General features: G+C 41.9%; 1 protein-coding gene across 1 annotated transcript in view; it reads right to left on the bottom strand.

Annotated features, from left to right (window-relative positions):
• LOC117970758 (thrombospondin-3a-like) overlaps positions 1–10510 on the bottom strand; it is a 30901-nt gene extending 20391 nt beyond the window's left edge. Inside the window, exons 1-8 of the mRNA XM_059006027.1 lie at positions 10110–10510; positions 5646–5852; positions 4602–4855; positions 3761–3863; positions 2505–2531; positions 1996–2078; positions 1204–1255; positions 783–931 (exon numbers count right to left, since the gene is read on the bottom strand). Of these exons, the coding sequence (XP_058862010.1) occupies positions 783–931; positions 1204–1255; positions 1996–2078; positions 2505–2531; positions 3761–3863; positions 4602–4855; positions 5646–5852; positions 10110–10203 (969 nt within the window). The 5' untranslated portion in view covers positions 10204–10510. The remainder of the gene's footprint in view (positions 1–782; positions 932–1203; positions 1256–1995; positions 2079–2504; positions 2532–3760; positions 3864–4601; positions 4856–5645; positions 5853–10109) is intronic.
• Between the last annotated feature and the right edge of the window lie 11078 nt (positions 10511–21588).

Raw genomic sequence — 21588 nt, forward strand, 5'->3', positions numbered from 1 at the left:
GATGAGTCCCTGAAGGGTCACGTTTAAGACAGAATTAAACAGCTGAATTCAGAGAATCACTTTCCTAGAAGCTTAGCAGCCTAGTCTGGAAAATTCAAAAATGAGATTTAAAAAAAAAAAATAATAATAATAATAATAATTCAGGACCACCGTGTATGAAAAAGCTATTTATTCAAGGCTAGATCTCTCAAACCTTGTTTTATTAAATTTGTCTTTTAAATGCCTTCATATTTTAGTTTGCACTATAGCCTCAGAAGTCCTTGATAACGGTATATATACACAGCAACCGTCCATAGCAACGGTACATATACATAGCAACCGTCCATAGCAACGGTACATATACATAGCAACCGTCCATAGCAACGGTACACATACATAGCAACAGCTCTGACCAATGACGCGCTCACACCACGGCGCAGAAAGAAAAAGATATTGCATAATTTAGTTTTCCTCAACTTTCTTAATACAAGCTTCAAATTCTAAATGAAAAAAGACGCTAAAAAGGTTATAGAAAAAAACATCTATTCAGCAGTATCTCCACTGTGAAAGACTGAGAGAAACACAAGCCTCCAGACCCGAACGTCTCTCCGACAGGGGTTTCATAAGACGTGTGTAGGCTGGATATTCAGGGTTCTGTGTCCTCTCGTGTTGATGTAGTGAACTCCTGGGGACAATACCACCCTCAGTCCTTAGCTTTGTGTATAACCCCCTGTCAGACACATACCCCCTCTCTCCAACTCCAGTCCAGGTTTCTGTGTTTGCTATGCAGTGCGGTCCTGTACCTCGTCAATGTCTTTGCAGTGTGTTCCATTTCCCATCATGCCCTCTGGACAGGCTCCGCAGCGGTACCCGGGGTATTCGTATGTCTCCATGCAGGGGACCCCCTGGAAACAAGGGCTGGGGGTGCAGCGGGATCGCGACTCGTGGAAACCTGGGGAGAGGGGGGACAAGACCCTGCTTTACCAAGTCCATAGTTAAATAGTTTTTAATATATCTTTTTTTTTCAGTTTTGGTAAATATCATGTCAATTCTATTTTTTTTTAAATATTTTTTTTAATAGGTTTCCTGTCTAAATGTAATACGTGAAAAAAAACTAATTCTTTTTGCGATTGCTATACTATTCTGTCAGATTAGCATTTTTTCTACCCTTATTTCAGACAAGAACCAGTACTTGGTCTTGGTTAGCCCCCCATTAAGTCTTACCGCATACTTGGCACTCAAGAATAGTGTTTCTGATCAGTGCCATCTCCTTCACCTGCGGGGCAAAGTGAACAAAACTCAGTACAGCCATCCGTCATGAAGTGACAAAGCACCTCCATAACCCAGCTCAGAACCCAGCTCAGAACCCAGCTCAGAACCCAGCTCTCCCTGTGAAAACCCGAGTGAAGACCACTGACTATGACGCAAGAGGGGGGCCTACACACATTCAGAAATAAAACTGCAAATAGATGCACTATTTCTGTGCCAGCTCCAAATAAAAAGAAACACACATCTGGGTGTCAAAACAGAAGAAAAAGACAACAAACAAACAAAAAAATGTATTTCTGTAACGTGAGTGTTCTGTTTTCTGTTAAGTGTGGGCGAAGTTTTGAGATGCAGGCGTTTTTCCTACTAACTTTTGTACTTGATAACACAATTTTAAAATTGCTGCCTATAATTAATATGTTTGTGACTAATTTGATTAATATGTTTCAATATTAACTAAATCGATATACTGTTACTTGATTGATTACTTGTCTTGTTCATCTTAAAATAACATTAAAATAAGTTTTTTGACCAATTCAAATTTTGCTGCGGATGTATTACTACTTCACAGTCTTGCACCAGGGCCCAGTAAATCCTAGTGCCGTCACTGGCTGTGTCTTTACCAGGGGAGACCCTCGGGGAACCCCTGCGCTCCCCTGACTGTAGGACTCCCCACTGCACACCACGCTGTCGTGCCTTGAACAGGGGGAGACCCTCGGGGACCCCAGTACGTCTTATCTAGATTGTTACCTGTTCCCTGATATCTTCTCGGAGTTCCCCCAGAATTTGATTAAACAAGATGAGCTGACCAATCAGAGCCTTCGTCTGGTCACCTAAGAGACATAAGAAGGCGATTACCTCACTTCTCTTCAACAGTACTGGAGCTGACATAGAACCGGAATGTTCATGGAGCACTGTCGTTATTCCACCAATGAGGATCCCAAATAACATTTGCATTGTAATGACTGCACACCACACTGGTAATTTACTGAAGAACTCTGTATGAGCGCATCCACACTGCTACATGGCATAATGTGCCCTCTAGTGGAGGTTTAGTATAACAGTAACTTAAATCTTTCATCAGTACCTCTCCCCTTCTTAAACAAAAGGATTGTATCCAACTAGAAATTATAAACTAGGTCATATTATAACAGTAGTACTGTATTGACTGGTAAATGCAAATATTTGTTTTTTGAAAGACTCTTGTCCTGTTTATTTTTTAATACAATTTACTTGAGCTCAGTCCATAAGATACTTACCCAGAATTGAGTTCAAAGCACCATTCACTGCAAAATAGACAAAGCAAACAGTCAGCTTCAAATTCAACAGGGAGCCTGTTCACTGGAGCTCAGTGCAAACAGTCAGCTTCAAATTCAACAGGGAGCCTGTTCACTGGAGCTCAGTGCAAACAGTCAGCTCCAAATTCAACAGGGAGCCTGTTCACTGGAGCTCAGTGCAAACATTCAGCTCCAAATTCAACAGGGAGCCTGTTCACTGGAGCTCAGTGCAAACATTCAGCTCCAAATTCAACAGGGAGCCTGTTCACTGGAGCTCAGTGCAAACATTCAGCTCCAAATTCAACAGGGAGCCTGTTCACTGGAGCTCAGTGCAAACAGTCAGCTCCAAATTCAACAGGGAGCCTGTTCACTGGAGCTCAGTGCAAACATTCAGCTCCAAATTCAACAGGGAGCCTGTTCACTGGAGCTCAGTGCAAACATTCAGCTCCAAATTCAACAGGGAGCCTGTTCACTGGAGCTCAGTGCAAACATCCAGCTCCAAATTCAACAGGGAGCCTGTTCACTGGAGCTCAGTGCAAACATTCAGCTCCAAATTCAACAGGGAGCCTGTTCACTGGAGCTCAGTGCAAACATTCAGCTCCAAATTCAACAGGGAGCCTGTTCACTGGAGCTCAGTGCAAACATTCAGCTCCAGATTCAACAGGGAGCCTGTTCACTGGAGCTCAGTGCAAACATTCAGCTCCAAATTCAACAGGGAGCCTGTTCACTGGAGCTCAGTGCAAACATTCAGCTCCAAATTCAACAGGGAGCCTGTTCACTGGAGCTCAGTGCAAACATTCAGCTCCAAATTCAACAGGGAGCCTGTTCACTGGAGCTCAGTGCAAACATTCAGCTCCAAATTCAACAGGGAGCCTGTTCACTGGAGCTCAGTGCAAACATTCAGCTCCAGATTGAAGGTGGCACACGCAGTTTGGGTTATACAGCTATTAAAGTAGAATACATCAGGGTCCACAAAATTAACTATCACCCACTCTCTTACCTTTATACATTCATTGATGACACAAAAAGCCCTTGTGGAACTAACTAGAGGCATCTTGTAATGGGCTTTAGCAGATATTGCTATGAACCTTGCTGAACTTTTTAAAAATACATTTTAAGGATGTGATGAAAAACTGAAACAGAATTACTGAATTTTATGCACCCATTTTAAACGCCATCACTACAGCACTTTCTTTTTCAAAACCAAGAAAAGCAGGTGGTAATCTCTGTGGACATACCTGTGTTGTGTATTGATGCATCCCCCTGAAATGGACAGTCAGTGAGAACCCCCACTTTGGACACTGTCCCCCCTAGGACAAGCTTCAGAATGTCCACCCCACCCTGCAGAAAAAAGACATTAGGCATAGGGGTCTGTTATACGTTTGATGCTGTGATGATCAGAATTGAACAATGTCACCAATGCATGACACAACACCATCCTTTGATTTGTACTCCACAGTCTTCACTATATACCCAAGCATTCTGTTTGTGCTTCACACTCTTCACTATATACCCAAGCATTTGTTTTTTGAATTGATTCCCTGCACTGTGTGTTTGCTGTCAGCGATGAATCTTTCTCATGGAGTTGACGGGTAAGAAATAAAATATTCATATTAAAAGTAACTGTAGCTACATTTTCTCCGCCATGCACATCTATTCATTATAGAGGTGTCAATGTGCAGTTTCGAAAGAAACACATTTTTTAGCCAACATGTATTTTCATTTTAAACATGGTGTCTGGTTCTACACTGGGTTTAAAAGCAATGCTTTAGATCGTCTTGCACTTCCTGGGTCATTTGGAGGGTGAAATTGTCCCCACCCCTTCCGGACCTTCTTTAACCAATCAGCTGCTTCCCCTATTGAGTGACATGGTTTCAGCCAGCAACTTTCACCCAGAAGACACTGCTGGGGTGACCAAGGAAGTGAAGCAGTAACTTCCTGGAAGGCATGGCTGGCAAACTGATAAAACCACATTTTAAAACGTGACATATCTCTCTCAAACCTGCACATTGGAGACCTCTATAGTTAATGAAAGTGCATACCAGTTTTTAAATGACTGTTTGCTACTCAGGGACTCACCTGCAGCCTTGCATAGGACTTGTATCCTGTTCGTATATCCACTGACTCCGCCTCTACAGGCAGCCTGACCAATCCGGGCAGACCCTGGCTGGAGTCTGCCAGCCGACAGTCCACGTACATCTCCATGGTGAGGGTGTCTCGACGCAGGCCCCCAATTCGCAGGATCAGAGAGTGGCTCTGCCCGTCTGCCAGGTTAGGGTTCTGCAGGTTGACAGCGTGGAGCTTTCCATCTTCTCTTACATAGCGCACTAGAGCTGGAGAGGATTGAACAGGGTCATTGCTATAGCTGGGGGGACTTGCGTGTCCCTTATACAGGCCCTGCGTCAGCTCCCTATTGGTTTCCGTCCTCCCCAGGTCTCCGTAAAGACGAAAGCTATTGGCTGATCTCAACATAAATTTATAACAGCAGTGTGGAGTAGTGGTTAGGGCTCTGGACTCTTGACCAGAGGGTCGTGGGTTCAATCCCAGGTGGGGGGACACTGCTGCTGTACCCTTGAGCAAGGTACTTTACCTAGATTGCTCCAGTAAAAACCCAACTGTATAAATGGGTAATTGTATGTAAAAAATAATGTGATATCTTGTAAAAATTGTCAGTCGCCCTGGATAAGGGCGTCTGCCAAGAAATAAATAATAATAATAATAAATGTGCTAATTAAAGGCATTCTATAATTGGCACATTTACATTCCAACAATCAAGACGTTCATTTGACAAGCATTTTGTCGAGCCTCATTATCATAACATCTATTATAATCATAACGCCTATTATAATTACATGATTTTAAACCATCAAAAATGAAACTTGCCCAACCTCTGGAAAATAAAACCAAACACAAATCTGGAATAAGCACACTGTCAAATTTTCATAGAGATCGTTGATCCTCCCCATCTCCATGGACACTTTCATGTTCTCTCTGTCCTTTCCAATGATAAGTGTACAATTCACTGACCATAGCTTACCCAGTCATGTTCTCTCTGTGCTTTACCATGCTTTCACTGCTTTCTCACACTTTGCTTTGCTTGACTATACAAGGGGTGTAGGTTACCTTTGTTAATCTTGCCCATGATGGCGACCTCCAGGAATTTGCTGTTGTCCTGTCTGGAGTAGAGTCCCATGAGAACCCCTCCTAGTTTGGCCGGCAGTCTGAAGCTGGACACCACGTAGAGATCGTCGACCCTCCCCATCTCTGAGGACACTTTCTCCACAGCGGCTGCGGTCTGCTTAGAGTCCTGCAGGCCTAGGAGGTCGATCACTGACCGCAAGAGAGAACAAAAACAGGACCTTCACTTCAATCCATTATTGACTGCCATAGCTTACATTTTCAATGAAACATTAATCAATTTGAAACAAAGGCATGCATTAGTCTCTCGGCATCAGATACGGAAATAATTGGTCTAAATATGGCTATATTACTCAAATGGTAAAAAGATACTTTAGTAACTTCCCTAATATGAGTCTCAAATGAGAGATCAGGATCAAAGATGACCCGCAATCTCTTAATTTCTAGTTTAAATTTTGATGAGAGACTGCAAGGGTCAAGCTCATGTAATCCCACATTTCCTTTTAGTTGGTTCTGTGATCCCACTAGCATAACCTCTGTTTTATCTGAATTCAACATTAGAAAATTCTGTGACATCCGATGCTTGATGTCTGTAAGGCAAGTAGCTAATAACACCCAGGCAGAAGAAATTCCTGGCTTTAGGTACAAATATAGCTGGGTATCATCAGCATAGCAATGCAAGTTCACTCCGTGTCTGCAGATAATGTCACCTAACGGTAGCATATATAATGAAAACAGCACGGGACCGAGAATGGAGCCCTGTGGAACACCACAGACAACTTCCGATAATGCCGATTTTACCTCCCCAATAGAGACGATCTGAAACCTATCAGAAAGATAAGCTTTGAACCAGGATAGGACCAGGCGAGACAGTCCCACTGTGCTTTCAAGACGATTCAGTAGGATGGAATGGTCTACAGTATCAAAGGCAGCACTTAGATCTAGAAGAATTAAAACTGATGGAAAGCCCGAGTCGGAGCTTATCAGCAGATCATTCACAACTCTGACAAGGGCCATCTCGGTGCTATGTGCAGCACGAAAACCAGACTGAAACTTCTCAAATATACCATTAAGAGTTAGAAATGTTTGTAATTGAATTGCAACAACTCTCTCTAGAACCTTATCTAAGAATGGTAGGTTGGAGATTGGCCTATAGTTATTGAGGACTTTAGGGTCCAAATTGTATTTCATTAGCATAGGCTTTACCACAGCTACCTTAAGAGCTGAGGGAACTGTACCAGAGGAAAGTGAACCAATTATAATGTTTAAAATGTGGGTATTAATAACACCAAGAACATCTTTTAATAGTTTTGTAGGAATAGGGATATTATCACTGTGATGTGATTCAGAGAGTGCTGAGGGGATGGAACTGGTTACCTCGTCATGCTGTTGATGCAGAATCACTTGGACCCAATCAGAACCAAGCTGATAAAGTTTAGAGGTCAATCAGCTACTAGGAACTGGACGAGCCCTGATGGGCTGAATATTTGTTTGCTTGCACTTCCTGGGTCACTCCAGCCGGGTCTTCATGGTCATGTTACTGTTTGAACGCATGTCAGTCAAGAGGGGAAGCAGCTGGTTGGCTATTGACAGGAAATAAGCCAGTGAAGAGAAATGACCAAGGAAGTGCAACACTAAATGGTTTATTTAACTAACTGTAGTTTAATATAAAATGTGTTTCTTTCAAAACTGCACATTTGCACTAGTCTAAACACTTCACTCTCAGCTCTCCGACACTGTCATTGCCCTGCACCTTAATAATAATGAACACTAGTCTAAACACTCCACTCTCAGCTCTCTGGCACTGTCATTATCCTGCACCTTAATAATAATGAACACTAGTCTAAACACTCCACTCTCAGCTCTCTGGCACTGTCATTATCCTGCACCTTAATAATAATGAACACTAGTCTAAACACTCCACTCTCAGCTCTCTGGCACTGTCATTATCCTGCACCTTAATAATAATGAGCACTACTCTAAACACCCCATTCTCAACTCTCTGGCACTGTCATTATCCTGCACCTTAATACAGTAATTACCCTGAGCTCTGGTCTACACGCTACCTCAGGTCTCCAACGCTGCACCCTGTCATTACCTGCAGCTCTCCAAGCTCTACAGTTGTGCACCCCCTTGTGGTCATTTTTAAAACCACCTCAGAAATTCATATTTCTTTTAGTTTAGTTAAAAAATCCTGAACATTTGAAAAGTTTTGCGTGGTGATGGAGAACAAATGTTTTTTTTATTTGTCAAGAAGAAGTCTAACTAACCTGCTTGATTTTTTGGAGGATGAAATATCGACAATGGATAATTGCAAAACATATGACATGGTTTATTTAGATTTCCAGAAATCTTTTGACAAGTCCTGCATAAAAGATTAATTCTTAAACTGAAGACAGTAGGGATTCAAGGAAATGCATGCACATGGATTAGGGAGTGGTTAACATGTAGAAAACAGAAAGTACTGATTAGAGGAGAAACCTCAAAATGGAGTGAGGTAACCAGTGGTGTACCACAGGGATCAGTATTAGGTCCTCTGCTCTTCCTAATCTACATTAATGATTTAGATTCTGGTTTAGTAAGCACATTTGTTAAATTTGCAGACGACACAAAAATAGGAGGAGCGGCAAACACTGTTGCAGCAGCAAAGGTCATTCAAAATGAATTAGACAGCATTCAGAACTGGGCAGACACATGCAAATGGAATTTAATATAGAAAAGTGTAAGGTACTGCACTCAGGCAATAAAAATGTGCATTATAAATACCATATGTGAGGTACTGAAATTGAAGAAGGAATCTATGAAAAAGATCTAGGAGTTTATGCTGACTCAGAAATGTCTTCATCTAGACAATGTGAGGAAGCTATAAAAAAGGCCAACAACATGCTCGGATATATTGTGAAAAGTGTTGAATTCAAATCAAGGGAAGTAATGTTAAAACTTTACAATGCATTAGTAAGACCTCATCTAGAATATTGTGTTCAGTTCTGGTCACCTTGCTACAAAAAGGATATTGCTGCTCTAGAAAGAGTGCAAAGAAGAGCGACCAAAATTATTCCTGGTTTAAAAGGCATGTCGTATGCAGACAGGCTAAAATAATTCAGTCTTGAACAAAGAAGACTACGCGGCGATCTTATTTCAAGCATTCAGAATTCTAAAAGGTATTGACAATGTCGACCCAGGGGACTTTTTCAACCTGAAAAAAGAAACAAGGACCAGGGGTCACAAATGGAGATTAGATAAAGGGGCATTCAGAACAGAAAATAGGAGGCACTTTTTTTACACAGAGAATTGTGGGAGTCTGGAACCAACTCCCCAGTAATGTTGTTGAAGCTGACACCCTGGGATCCTTCAAGAAGCTGCTTGATGAGATTCTGGGCTCAATAAGCTACTAACAACCAAACGAGCAAGATGGGCTGAATGGCCTCCTCTCGTTTGTAAACTTTCTTATGTTCTTAAGTCTGTCCCATGCTGACTGGGAGATGTGGCCCAGTGTTTTAGAGAACACCTTTCAGAGGTTGGCATAACAAATGAATCAGTAATTTGAGGACCGAAAGTTTACACAGAAGTATGTGCTACATATAGAATGTTATTTTTTATGCAGGTGTTTTTTTTTCTTGTCCATAAAAATGATCTGGTGTTTGAGAATACAGTTGTTTTCCATAAAATCTCCACAAACTCTTTGCTCAGGGCTGTCGTATTGTATATACACACACATATATAAAATGCAGACACACAGCGCTACCTTTTAGTTATTAACTTTGACACCTGGCGTTGAATCAAAGACCACCTGACATCTGCCAGTCCAGAGCACCGTTTAACGAACATACTAAACTCGTGGCGATACATTTAAAACCAATTCCGAATGAGTCTGAAAAGGACTGCAAACGCAGTCTGTCAAAATGCAGCACCGCTTGTGTATAATCATTCAGCGTTCCCTATAGAAGCGACGTCTCTGTAGTTTCCAGTCTAGGCAGCTCATAATTAAATCATCCTTTGTTATTTGAATGACTCTGTGGAGCCATTCTTGCTGGACAGCTCTCAATAATACACCGATATACAGACATGAATTAGCTGAAAAGTATGAACATTGTCTACCGAAATAAAACCAATAACGGGTCAACAAGAGCTCCAATATTTCCCGCGATATATACAATTAGTTACAAATTCAATTAATATGGTTTATTTATTTCAAAATGCGTGTTAACTCTTTCAAAATTGCAGACCACTTTGTGTTCGCTCAAAACCAATACCGTAATAGCAAGAGCTCCAATAATTACCGTTGAATAAAATGACTTATTTATTTTAAAATACGTGTTTATAGAGCTCTTAAACTCTGCATAACTTGAAGTCTGTGAAAGATAACTCCACTCAAAAACTGGACTGGCTGTCCATATATATTTTCGATTCGTTGTTTTAGGGTTAACTTGAAAGGTGTGTTTGCCTTACCTTGCATTTCTTGCTTATCTATGTTGCAAATGCCGGTTTCCATCAGCGCACAGATTGCAAGTATAACTGGCAGCGGCAGGCTCCTTCGCTCCATGTTATCAGAAGCGCAGTAGAGATGATGTCTGGCAGAGATACAACGGGGGTCCCGATGACTGAAACAGTCCTGTTTAAAATGTGTTTAATTTCTCTTCGTCCGTTGTGCAGTCGATACTAGCCGAACTCCTTCAGTCCCGTCCCGACAGTGCAGCGTCTTGAGCCGAGTCCTGGACTGCTCTCTGCGCGTCTCCGAGCTGTATGATTTACCCTCTCCAGACTCCACTCCGCTCCACACGTCCCGACTCAGCATCGACAAACTTCTCTTGAAAGGCAGACACAGCGAGATGTCAATCACCGACAGCCGTCCCATTCAGGGATTCGCTACAACACGACCAAACGTTTTTTTTTTTTTTTTTTAAAGAGACAGAGCTTGGACTAGGATGAAACTGAAATGGCAGAAATGAGATTAAAAAATATATTGGAATGAAATGAAAAGGCGCTTTTCCTCTTCCTTCTAGTAACACGTAGGCTACTAAACAAACAGCATTCCCCGTGCGTAATTAATTATTTATAACATCTTTTTGTAAATTCAAAATTGGATCTGTCAATGTATGATAAGGTTGATGACTGTGACGTATATCACCGGGGTATGTATAGATTATGCTTCTATTATTATTTGTTTATTTAGCAGACGCCTTTATCCAAGGCGACTTACAGAGACTAGGGTGTGTGAACTATGCATCAGCTGCAGAGTCACTTACAACTACGTCTCACCCGAAAGACGGAGCACAAGGAGGTTAAGTGACTTGCTCAGGGTCACACAATGAGTCAGTGGCTGAGGTGGGATTTGAACCGGGGACCTCCTGGTTACAAGCCCTTTGCTTTAGCCACTGGACCACACAGCCTCCTAGCTAAAGAGTAAGCAATGCCAATGAATAGTATAATATTGGGTAAGTGGTATTTAAGACCTAAACGTCATTAGGTCAGCAATGGGGGTTTCCATGGTAGAGTATATTAAAACGACTGATTTACAGTATGCGAGATATTGTGCTTATGATACATGTAAAAATGTACATACAGTCTGATATACAGACAGAGAGACACCTCCATGCAATCTGAAATGAACTCCAATACTACATTTCACCACAAAGCGGTTTTCTAGATATATTCTGTTTATATTTGTTTTCACTACAGGTTGGAAATAATTACCACGTTTCTGGCTATTGACTTTATAACGTAGCTTAATTACTGTGTAATGGATTTCAATCAATTAATATATATTTTTAATTCGTTCTATACATTTTTGCAGAGTTTTAATGTCAAGGTGCTGATAATTTTTTCAGGTACAACTATTTGAAATCCCTTGTTCTTTTTTAAAAAAAAATGTTTGCAAAGATTGCTTGTTAAACTACTAGAAATGTAGTATTTTGTCATTAATTAGTGACTAACGTTCACTAAATGCTTTTATTTAATGTGCTTTCTTGAATTGCATTATTTTAAGCATAGGGTGTCGATACTTTTGCCTGCAACTGTATATACAAACTAATTTAAAATTGAAAACAACTCATGTAAAGAGCTTTTTTTTTCTTCTGCCCATCGCAGTGTATCCAGTTCATGCTCCCTCCTGCAACAATGCTCCTGAGTGGTATCTGTGTCCATCAGTGTACACCAGTGTACAGCTGTGTTACCCCCAGTGAAGGGCTGCAGTGGAGCTGGTCATGCAGATGCACTCCATGTGTCTGGATAGGCGCTTATCTGATTGTGATGAAACCTGGTATTAACATTGCTTAATGGAAGTTATTGGGAGTACTAGATTCTGGAGATATATGGGGAGTCTTTTTGTCCATATGTATGGCATAGCCGCATCCTTATATTTTGTCTGGAAAACCGTACAAAGTTGGCATAAACATTTAGTTATTGAGCATATCTGAGTGTGGGGATATATGTTGGTGCCACTGTCTGTACATCTGTGTGTATGTCACACTTACATTTTTACATGAATCTTGGTGTTCATATTCTTTTTTTAAATTTAGAGTAACCAATTCTCTCCCCCCCCCCCCCCCAATTTGGAATGTCCAACTATGTTTTTTCTCCTCACCGCAGCGAGTCCCCGCACAGCACAGACATTCTAAGGGCGTGTGTGCGTCCTCCGATCTCACAAGCCTAAAGCCAGAATCGCTTTTACGCCGAGCAATCCAGAGCAGAGGTGGGAGGGCTGCCGATCCTGGAGAACAGAGCTCAGCCCTGCTTTTTATCCACTCTGATTGTGCTCGGTGTCTGGCCAGGTGGGTTCGCTGTTGCGCAATGAGGAGAATGAGTCCCTGCCGGTTTCCCATCCCCCACCCTGGGAGAGTCAGAGCCAATGTGACACCCCCCTTAGGAGTCCCCAGAAAAGTTCACACTTTGCACAGCCTGAATGCAAACTAGCGCCATCCAAGCTGTGTGACTCATCCTGTGCTCCCAGTGGCAGCGCTTTAACTGGATGAGCCACTCAGGGACTCCTCACATTCTTTAGCAAATAACCATCAGGGTTGGGTGGACTTGATGATAATGTAAACTAGCTTCATAATGATCACACCATCCGATTCACCTAATCTTAATCTCTGATTCCAGGTGATACCAAATCCAATAGTTAGACATGTCCTAATAAACTGACCAGGCAATGTATGTAAATCTTGAAGCTAAAGATTTTCACAACACGTGTACCTGTACAAAGGTTTCAGTGTTGAGTGCATACATTCAGTTAACCAGCACAGTCCCCTCCCTGCTACTCAATGCCAGCTCTGAAAATCGTTTATTATTTCTGGTCACCATGGAAACTTGATTAAACAAAAGCAGGTGCTGTTTGTTCTTTTTTTAATCTTCTTCCTCGGGCGCTAAATGAGGCTCTGTAAGAGCTGTTCATTCAGAACTGTCATCTTAAATACAGAAGCACTCTTCATTGTTATATTTTATGAATGGCACACTTCTATCTTCCCTCCCAGTCCCCCAGCTCTAACCACAAGAGCTGCACTGCCTGCCTCTCTCCCAGTCAGCTCTAACTTCAAGAGCCACACTGTCTCACCCAGCTCTAACCACAAGAGCCACTGTCTCCATCCATCCCAGTCCCTCGGCTCTAACCACTAGAGCCTCACTGCTCCCCTCACACTCCCTCAGCACTAACCAGTACAGCCACACTGCCTCCCTCCCTCCCAGTCCCTCAGCACTAACCAGTACAGCCACACTGCCTCCCTCTCTCCCAGTCTCTCAGCTTTAACCCCTAGAGCCACACTGCTCTCCTCACATTCTCTCAGCTCTAACCAGTACAGCCACACTGCCTCCCTCCCTCCTAGTCCCTCAGCACTAACCACTAGAGCCACACTGCTCCACTCCCAGTGCCTCTGCTCTAACCAGTACAGCCACACTGCCTCCCTCCCTCCCTCCCAGTCCTTCAGCTCTAACCACTAGAGCCACACTGCCTCCCTCCTTTCCAGTCCCTGAGCTCTAACCACTAGAGCCACACTGCCTCCAACCCAGTTACTCAGCTCTAACCACTAGAGCCACACAGCTCCCCTCCCTCCCAGTCACTCAGCTCTAACCACTAGAGCCACACTGCCTCCCTCCCAGACCCTCAATTGCCTCAACAGTTATTGAACATAAGAACATAAGAACATAAGAAAGTTTACAAACGAGAGGAGGCCATTCGGCCCATCTTGCTCATTTGGTTGTTAGTAGCTTATTGATCCCAGAATCTCACCAAGCAGCTTCTTGAAGGATTCTTCTTCTATGATGGATGGGGGAGGTTGAGTGAGTGTACCCAGGTGTTGTTTTCTCCTCTATAGGACTGCAGCGATGCTCGGAGGGCTGCATGTCTGGGCTTGATCCCTTAGGAATGGAGACTGAGGGATTTTATTTTCCATTAGCCCTCAATAAAAAAAGTAGACCAAGTCCTACAGGCAAGGGTCTAGAAAGCTACAGACAAAAAATGCAATATTTCCTATGGAAATTGTTTCAGTTTTAATGGATCTACCATAGCAGGTATTTGCTGGGTTAGGGTTTATCACCACATTCTTAATTGTTCCATGCGAATCCTATGCAGGCTTTGCAATTATTTTAAAGGTCTTGCTTTTCACCCATGCTTTAATGTGAGTGTCGTCTTTAAACTTCAGCACATTGTTTAGCATTATGAGATGAAATACATAGTAAAAGATAATACTGTTTAAAGAGAACACTCACATTAACAAATGGGTGTAGGGGTTTGCATCCTGGCTGTGCGAAGTGGCCGGTCTTCTCTGGGGACTCCGGAGGGAGAGTCTCATTGGCTCTGGCGCTCCCTTGGGTTAGGGAGGCAAAACCAGGGACTGCTTCTCCTCATTTGCTACAGCGAACCATGCTGGCCAGGCACCCAGTAAGCTCAGAGCGGACACCTGCATGGCTGGTCTTTGTAGCTCGCTAAGATCTGCTCTCGAGTTCCAGGGTGTAAAAGAGGAAGCTGGCTCGGCCGTGGGATCGGAGGGCATAGCTGTGTCGGGAATTGCTGCGGTGAGGGGAAAAAAAATTGGACATGCCAAATTGGACATCAGTTGTAGCCCAATGCCTTTCTTGAACTATTCTAGTCCAATACCTTACACATGCACAATAATGGCCTAGTTATATAGCGATACTGTATCTATAAGAGGTCACCCCTGTAAAGATGTAAAAGACCTTTCTTTTCATTGCAGTAGGAACAAGCAGCAACATGAAAAACAAATTACATTCCCTGTTTCACCCTGATCCCTGCAAGCATGCTGAATTCCATTCCCTGATCCCTGCAAGCATGCTGAATTCCATTCCCTGATCCCTGCAAGCATGCTGAATTCCATTCCCTGATCCCTGCAAGCATGCTGAATTCCATTCCCTGATCCCTGCAAACATGCTGAATTCCATTTCCTGATCCCTACAAGCATGTTGAATTCCATTCCCTGATCCCTGCAAGCATGCTGAATTCCATTCCCTGATCCCTGCAAGCATGCTGAATTCCATTCCCTGATTCACCCTGATCCCTACAGGCATGTCAATTCCATGAAGATCCTTCCTTTACTACATGTTCTGACTCTTCAACAAGAACAAGAAGATTTTTAACTTTTTGACTCCTAATATATTCTTATTAAAACAGAACTTTGTACGTGATGTTTAGAGTAGCATGGAACACCCTCATGGTGACCACAGCATCATGGAACCCCCTCCTGGTAACCATAGCAGCATGGAACCCCCTCCTGGTAACCATAGCAGCATGGAACCCCCTCCTGGTGACTGTAGCAGCATGGAACCCCCTCCTGGTGACCACAGCAGCATGGAACCCCCTCCTGGTGACTGTAGCAGCATGGAACCCCCTCCTGGTGACTCTAGCAGCATGGAACCCCCTCCTGGTAACCATAGCAGCATGGAACCATCCAATCAGTGACAGAATGACAAGAGAGCTAGTATCCACACACTGCAGCTGAAACTACCTTCAAGAAGAGGAAGAAACAGCAGATCTCAATTCTAGCGTACAGAAGGGGGCTCTATGGAGGAATGTATTAAACAGTCACCCATGACTCAGATTAATTTACAATTATGCAACACTGTGGGGAACTGCAATGTTATACTACATGTTTTGCACAGGAGTGCAAATATCAGAGAGCCAGTTCCAGGTTTTAACATGAATAATGAAATAATGAACTTCAGCTGGCTCATTTAAAGAGCAGGCATCTTCAGTTTTTTTTTTAACCCCCCCTCATGCTTTTATGATATTTATAATGGTTCTGAGATCTGCTGCACACATAGGGGCAGCAGTGTGGAGTAGTGGTTAGGGCTCTGGACTCTTAACTGGAGAGTTGTGGGTTCAATCCCAGGTGGGGGGACACTGCTGCTGTACCCTTGAGCAAGGTACTTTACCTAGATTGCTCCAGTAAAAACCCAACTGTATAAATGGGTAATTGTACGTAAAAATAATGTGATATCTTGCAACAATTGTAAGTCGCCCTGGCTAAGGGCGTCTGCTAAGAAATCAATAATAACAACATACTGAATGTTGACAGTACTTTGATCTGTTTTGAACACCAGGATCCTTATCGAAGTTGCTGGAACTTCTAATTCCTCTCGTGGACTGGTTTGACTGCTCACTGAACTGGCTTTGTTTTCCAAAACTCTGAGTTTATTCAAGTATTACTTAGATGTGCCAGGGTACCGAGGTCTCCCCTGGTAAAGGCATGACCTCGTGGTGTGCAGGGTGAGTCACACAGTCAGGGGAGCGCAGGGGTCCCTGAAGGTCTCCCCTCCAAGTCGTACTCTAAGTTCACAGGGTGTGGGGCAGTTGGTTGTTCCGAGTGAATAATGTGCTGGAGGGAGGCCTTCTCTTGTAAAGCCCCAATATTGTGGAATGCTCTACCATCTTCAGTCAAAAAAGCAGGGAATCTTTCTACTTTTAAAACCGCATTGAAAACCCATTTTTATAAAACGACTTTTTTTAACCATAATTTTAACACTGACTGTGTATCGTTTTAGTCTTGTTAACTGTTTTACAGGAATTATCTCTGCCTTTTAAATTTTGTATAATATTGTAAAATGTTGTAAAACGCTTTGAAGTCCTTGTGATGAAAGATGCTAAATAAATAAATAATTACATACATACAGTCAGGGGAGCGCAGGTTACTGGCTGTGCCAAGTTCTTCACTGGGGATTCCACTTACAAAAAAGTATTTTCTATTTCAGCAACAGCACTCATGGTTAGTATAAAGACCTTGATTGGAAGGCTACCATTGCAAACACTGCCTTATATTAAGGAACTATTGTAAAGGTCATCAAGAACGAGCTGAAAAATCAATACAAATGACTGATTCAAAATTAAAACTTTCACAGGGACCGTTTTGACTACAGCATCCTGACACACCACTAATCGCGTGACGTTTAACATTTCATTTGCACGAGGCAGACGTATACGGAACTTCAAGCAACACAGAATGGATTTTTAATTATTATTTTTTTTATAACAGGAATACATCATTCTATTGTGAACATCTGAAAATAAATAGCATCAATAAAACAGGATACCCAAACCCACATTTATGATTCTCGTATTAAGAAAAATAATGATTCGTTTACAATTCTGTTCAAAAGAGGGAATCAAAAGTACATTACAAGACACCGCAGGTTTCAAACCCTTCCTTTAGAGAAACCTTACAGCTTTCCACTGCATTGGGAAAGGACCCTGTATGGTAAAGATGCTGTATCTTAAAACATTATGTTCCTTTTAAAATGCACACCTTTTTTATGTTGAAATTCTTTACATAAAACGAGAGGCCATTCGGCCCGTCAGTACTCATTTGGTTCCTAGGAGCTGATTAATCTCAAAATTCTGTCTAGAATTACTGAAAGCAACTCCAATTAATTTTCAATTAGGATTTCTAAATTCAGCACTGTTGAGTGATTATAGCAGTAAAAGGATCCCTGTGATTCATTAAGAACATGGCTAGGTAATTCATCCATCTCTGTGTAAAGTAGTGGACATGTAAATGTGCAAGGAAAGTGAGACGATTATTGTGAATATAAACACAAGCACAAAATGTCTTTTGACCAATATGCGTTCTGCTTTTTGTTCAGAGATAGACACATATGCTTATATTTGTGCAGAAGTACATTTTAAAGCTTTTAGTTTGATCTTCTGCCTCATCGCTCCTGCAGATACCTGTATTTGTGCACACCTTTCCCTTTAAGAAAATTCTGTAAGTAAAAATCTAAACCGTGATCTCTTTGTCTTTGTGATTTTATGTAGGCTACATCTTCTTCTAGAAAAACATGAAACCTATTTCTTCAAGTTGTTTATTGTGTGGTGTTCCCTTTTAAATAAATGACTACACGATTTACAGAATAACACGCACACACAAATCTTATAGACTAGAGACTGAGTAATCGGGTGCTTTAGTTTTCAAGATGTTTTGTATTGTTTTAATGCCCCGTCTGGGTTAATACATTTTGAAAACTCTTATAACGATTATTTTTAATATGCAGATTATAGAGACGGAGTAATCGCGTGTTCGTTGAAGACGTTTCGCATTGTTTTAGTTTAGTTTTGGTCAGGCTTTCACCCACTCCCTCCTGTAAATGACATGTCCAGCTGCTGTCCTCCATAAATAAAGTTGCATGTGTCCACTTATTTGTAACCAGTGGATCCTCATAATCACAAAATTAAGAACACGAGAGAGCATGCACTGGCTAAAACACATGTATAAATGTGTTGGATTGTAGTCAAATCAATCTGAAACGTCCAGCAGGCCAGGCGTGTATGATAAAAGTCTTTGTGTTCACCATGTAGAGTGTGACAGACAGAGACGGATGGACAGTACAGGTATGTTTCAGACAAAAATTAACATTACCGCTAGCAGTTCAAGTTGCAGCTCCTGTCTCACTGGAACATAGGTGAATATATATAAAAGAAAATGACTTGCTGTAGAAGCATACATTCAGTAGCATTTAAAAAAAGCATTGCGATGCGTTGGATTAAGGGAAAACTTGCACTCAATGATGTAAACTTATTTTGTTAAACTATCACCAATAAATGGTATGCTGTGTTGAGTCTTAAAGCTCTGATTTTACTGTATGTTTTCTTCCCAATTTAGAATGTCCAATTACACTTGGGGACCCCTGCGCTCTCCTGACTGCATGACTCACCCTGCACACCACACGGCCGTGCCTTTACCAGGGGAAACTTTGGGGACCCCTGCGCTCCTCTGACTGTATGACTCACCCTGCACACCACACGGCAGTGCCTTTACCAGGGGAAACCTCGGGGACCCCTGCGCTCCTCTGACTGTATGACTCACCCTGCACACCACACGGCCATGCCTTTACCAGGGGAAACCTCGGTGACCCCTGCGCTCCTCTGACTGTATGACTCCCCCTGCACACCACATGCCTGTACCATTACCAGGAGACAATCGAGGACTGGTCTCTTTAAGAGGTCTGTATGGTGACAGAATTAAATTCTCAGAGGCTGTCTGCAAGCTGTGTTGCGTACAATAGAAAAACAATAGATGCTTAAAATAAAAACCTCGATATAGTTTTGGGTACTTGAACTGTGTCCTGTGTTGTCCGTACTGCAGCATTATATTTTTAAAACATATTGCAAACTCTTTCAAAATTTGGAACCATTCATCGTGGGTCATAAATCAACTGGAGAAAAAACATGTCTCAACATTTACTCAGGAGTGTAAGTAATTGTCAAAATAAATAATTTAGGGTACAGCTGGAACAAAAACCAGGAGGGACATGGCCCTCCAGGACTGGAGTCGGGAACCCGTGCCCTGATTTACCTATAATGTGTGAATAAAAGTATGATTTTATGCGATACAGAGGCAAGGCAGGATTACAAACAAGTTGCTACCAGACTAGTTTCAATTATCTATGGCGCATACTTTCCTCCCAATAATATCCAAGAACTGGTCAAGTGAAGCATATTAAAGCTGCAACGCATTGCTAAGCCCTGTTGCCAACAATGAGCTAATCTGCGTAGCTTTTTAAACCCACATCCTGGCTACGTTCCCACTTTCAATTTGCTCAAGGTCTGAAAACTTGTAAGACTTGACTCTGCTGTCCCTGCCTTGTACTACATATCATTAACAATCACTTCCTACTGCTTCTATATGTTTCCTCTATTTGAAAGTTTCTAACAAAACTTATAAAAAAAAATAATAATAATAGTGGTGCACTTTAATGCACTGTAAATGTGTTCTGTTGAATATGATATAGTAAACAGGTATTACCCTTTTTAAAACGTGGTTCAACACTGGGTAAAAGGAGGCTTTCAGTTAGCTTGCCTTCTAGGACATGTGTTACACTGCCTCTGTAATTTTATCTAATGTTCAGGGTCACGTTACTGGCTGAAAAGCACGTCAAATCATTAGGGGACGTATCTGGTTGGTTACTGGGAGAAACGAAGGCCCTGAAGGGTGCAAGACTATCTGAAAGAACGACTTGCAAACAAGAGATTTCTTCATCCTAGTGCAGTACCAGATGTTCTGTAATGAAAGTACAGGTTTCTTTCCAAAAGAAACCTATAGTGAATGTCTGTCCATAGAAAACGTATGCAATTATTCTGTTTACTACAATCCCTTTAATCTAATTTTGAATTGTGTTTAAATAACATTTTCAAACTTTTTTTTCTAAAATCCAATACTCACTTTTTCCTCCCAGTTAAACTGCAGTGCATGTCTCTCACAGTTAGGAACTGGTCCAGCACAGTCAGACTGCTTACACTGGTGTGTTTGACAGTGCATTTAATTCTATTTGATCAACGCATGGGAACTTGAGTTCGCACTGAAGAGCTTTTCTCTTCATTTGGCACTGATGTTTAAATCCCTCTTCATTCCAGTTTTATCACAACTGTCAAGGATTAGTCAGCACACACTGGAGAGATAATTAGCCTAACTTTCTTATAGTGGTTGCATCAATAAAGGTTTCGCACTGGCCGAGCAGAAAAGAGAATGGCACTTTTGAATAATTCCATACATGCACATTCATTCACTATGGCCGTTTCAAATGTGCAAGGTTTGAAATTAACACAAACATTTACAAATATATACATGGTAGCTGATAAAGAAATCTGTTTGCAAGCCATGTCACCAGATTCCTGGAGAACTTGGAGAGTGAAATTGTCCCCACCTCTTTCAGGGTCTCCTTTCAAACTCATTTTATTACCTAAACTAGCCTGCAATCACAAAGCACATCTAGCACTCTGCAGGCCACTGGCAAGCACCTTCTACCGGTTTCACTGGATACTCAGACACAGAAAACAAATCGAATTTTACAGCAGCTAGTTTTGGTCGATACCTTTTGATAGTAGCAGTTTTACTGTCTGGAATATACAAATCTCTCAACACCCAGTCAAACTGATAGTCACATTGTAGGGAATGAATCAGTGAACTGAAAATTCCATGTCACACAAGTCTCAAATGTGTAGTTTTGAAAGAAACACAACTTAGACAAATGAATTTTTATTTTAAAAGGTGAAAGCTATGCTTTCCCATAGTGCTGTAATTCCTTGGACACCAAGAGGGCGAAATCACCCACTTGAAAGTCTTATTTCCTGTCAGTAACCAATCAGCTAATTCCCCTATTGACTGACATGCTGATCAACCAGTAACCAGACCCAGAAGACACTGCTGAGGTGACCTAGGAAGTGTAACAGAATTCCTGAGAGTAAAGCAGGAAGCTGAACTTTCTTTAACCTGATTGGAGTATCAGATGTTTTAAAATGAATACAGGTACATGTTAGAGAATGGGAATGCAAAACACACAAGATTTATGAAATTATGTTAGCTGCATTTACTTTAATGCAACACTGTTGTATCCCAGATTGAACACCATGCATATCTGTTGGGAAAGAACCAACTACCAAATAGAAAGGAGAGGTCATAACTACTGTACTAACAGCTGCACCTTTGACCTT

The sequence above is a fragment of the Acipenser ruthenus genome, chromosome 32 (genome assembly GCF_902713425.1).
Source record: "Acipenser ruthenus chromosome 32, fAciRut3.2 maternal haplotype, whole genome shotgun sequence".
NCBI classification, from domain to species: Eukaryota; Metazoa; Chordata; class Actinopteri; order Acipenseriformes; family Acipenseridae; genus Acipenser; species Acipenser ruthenus.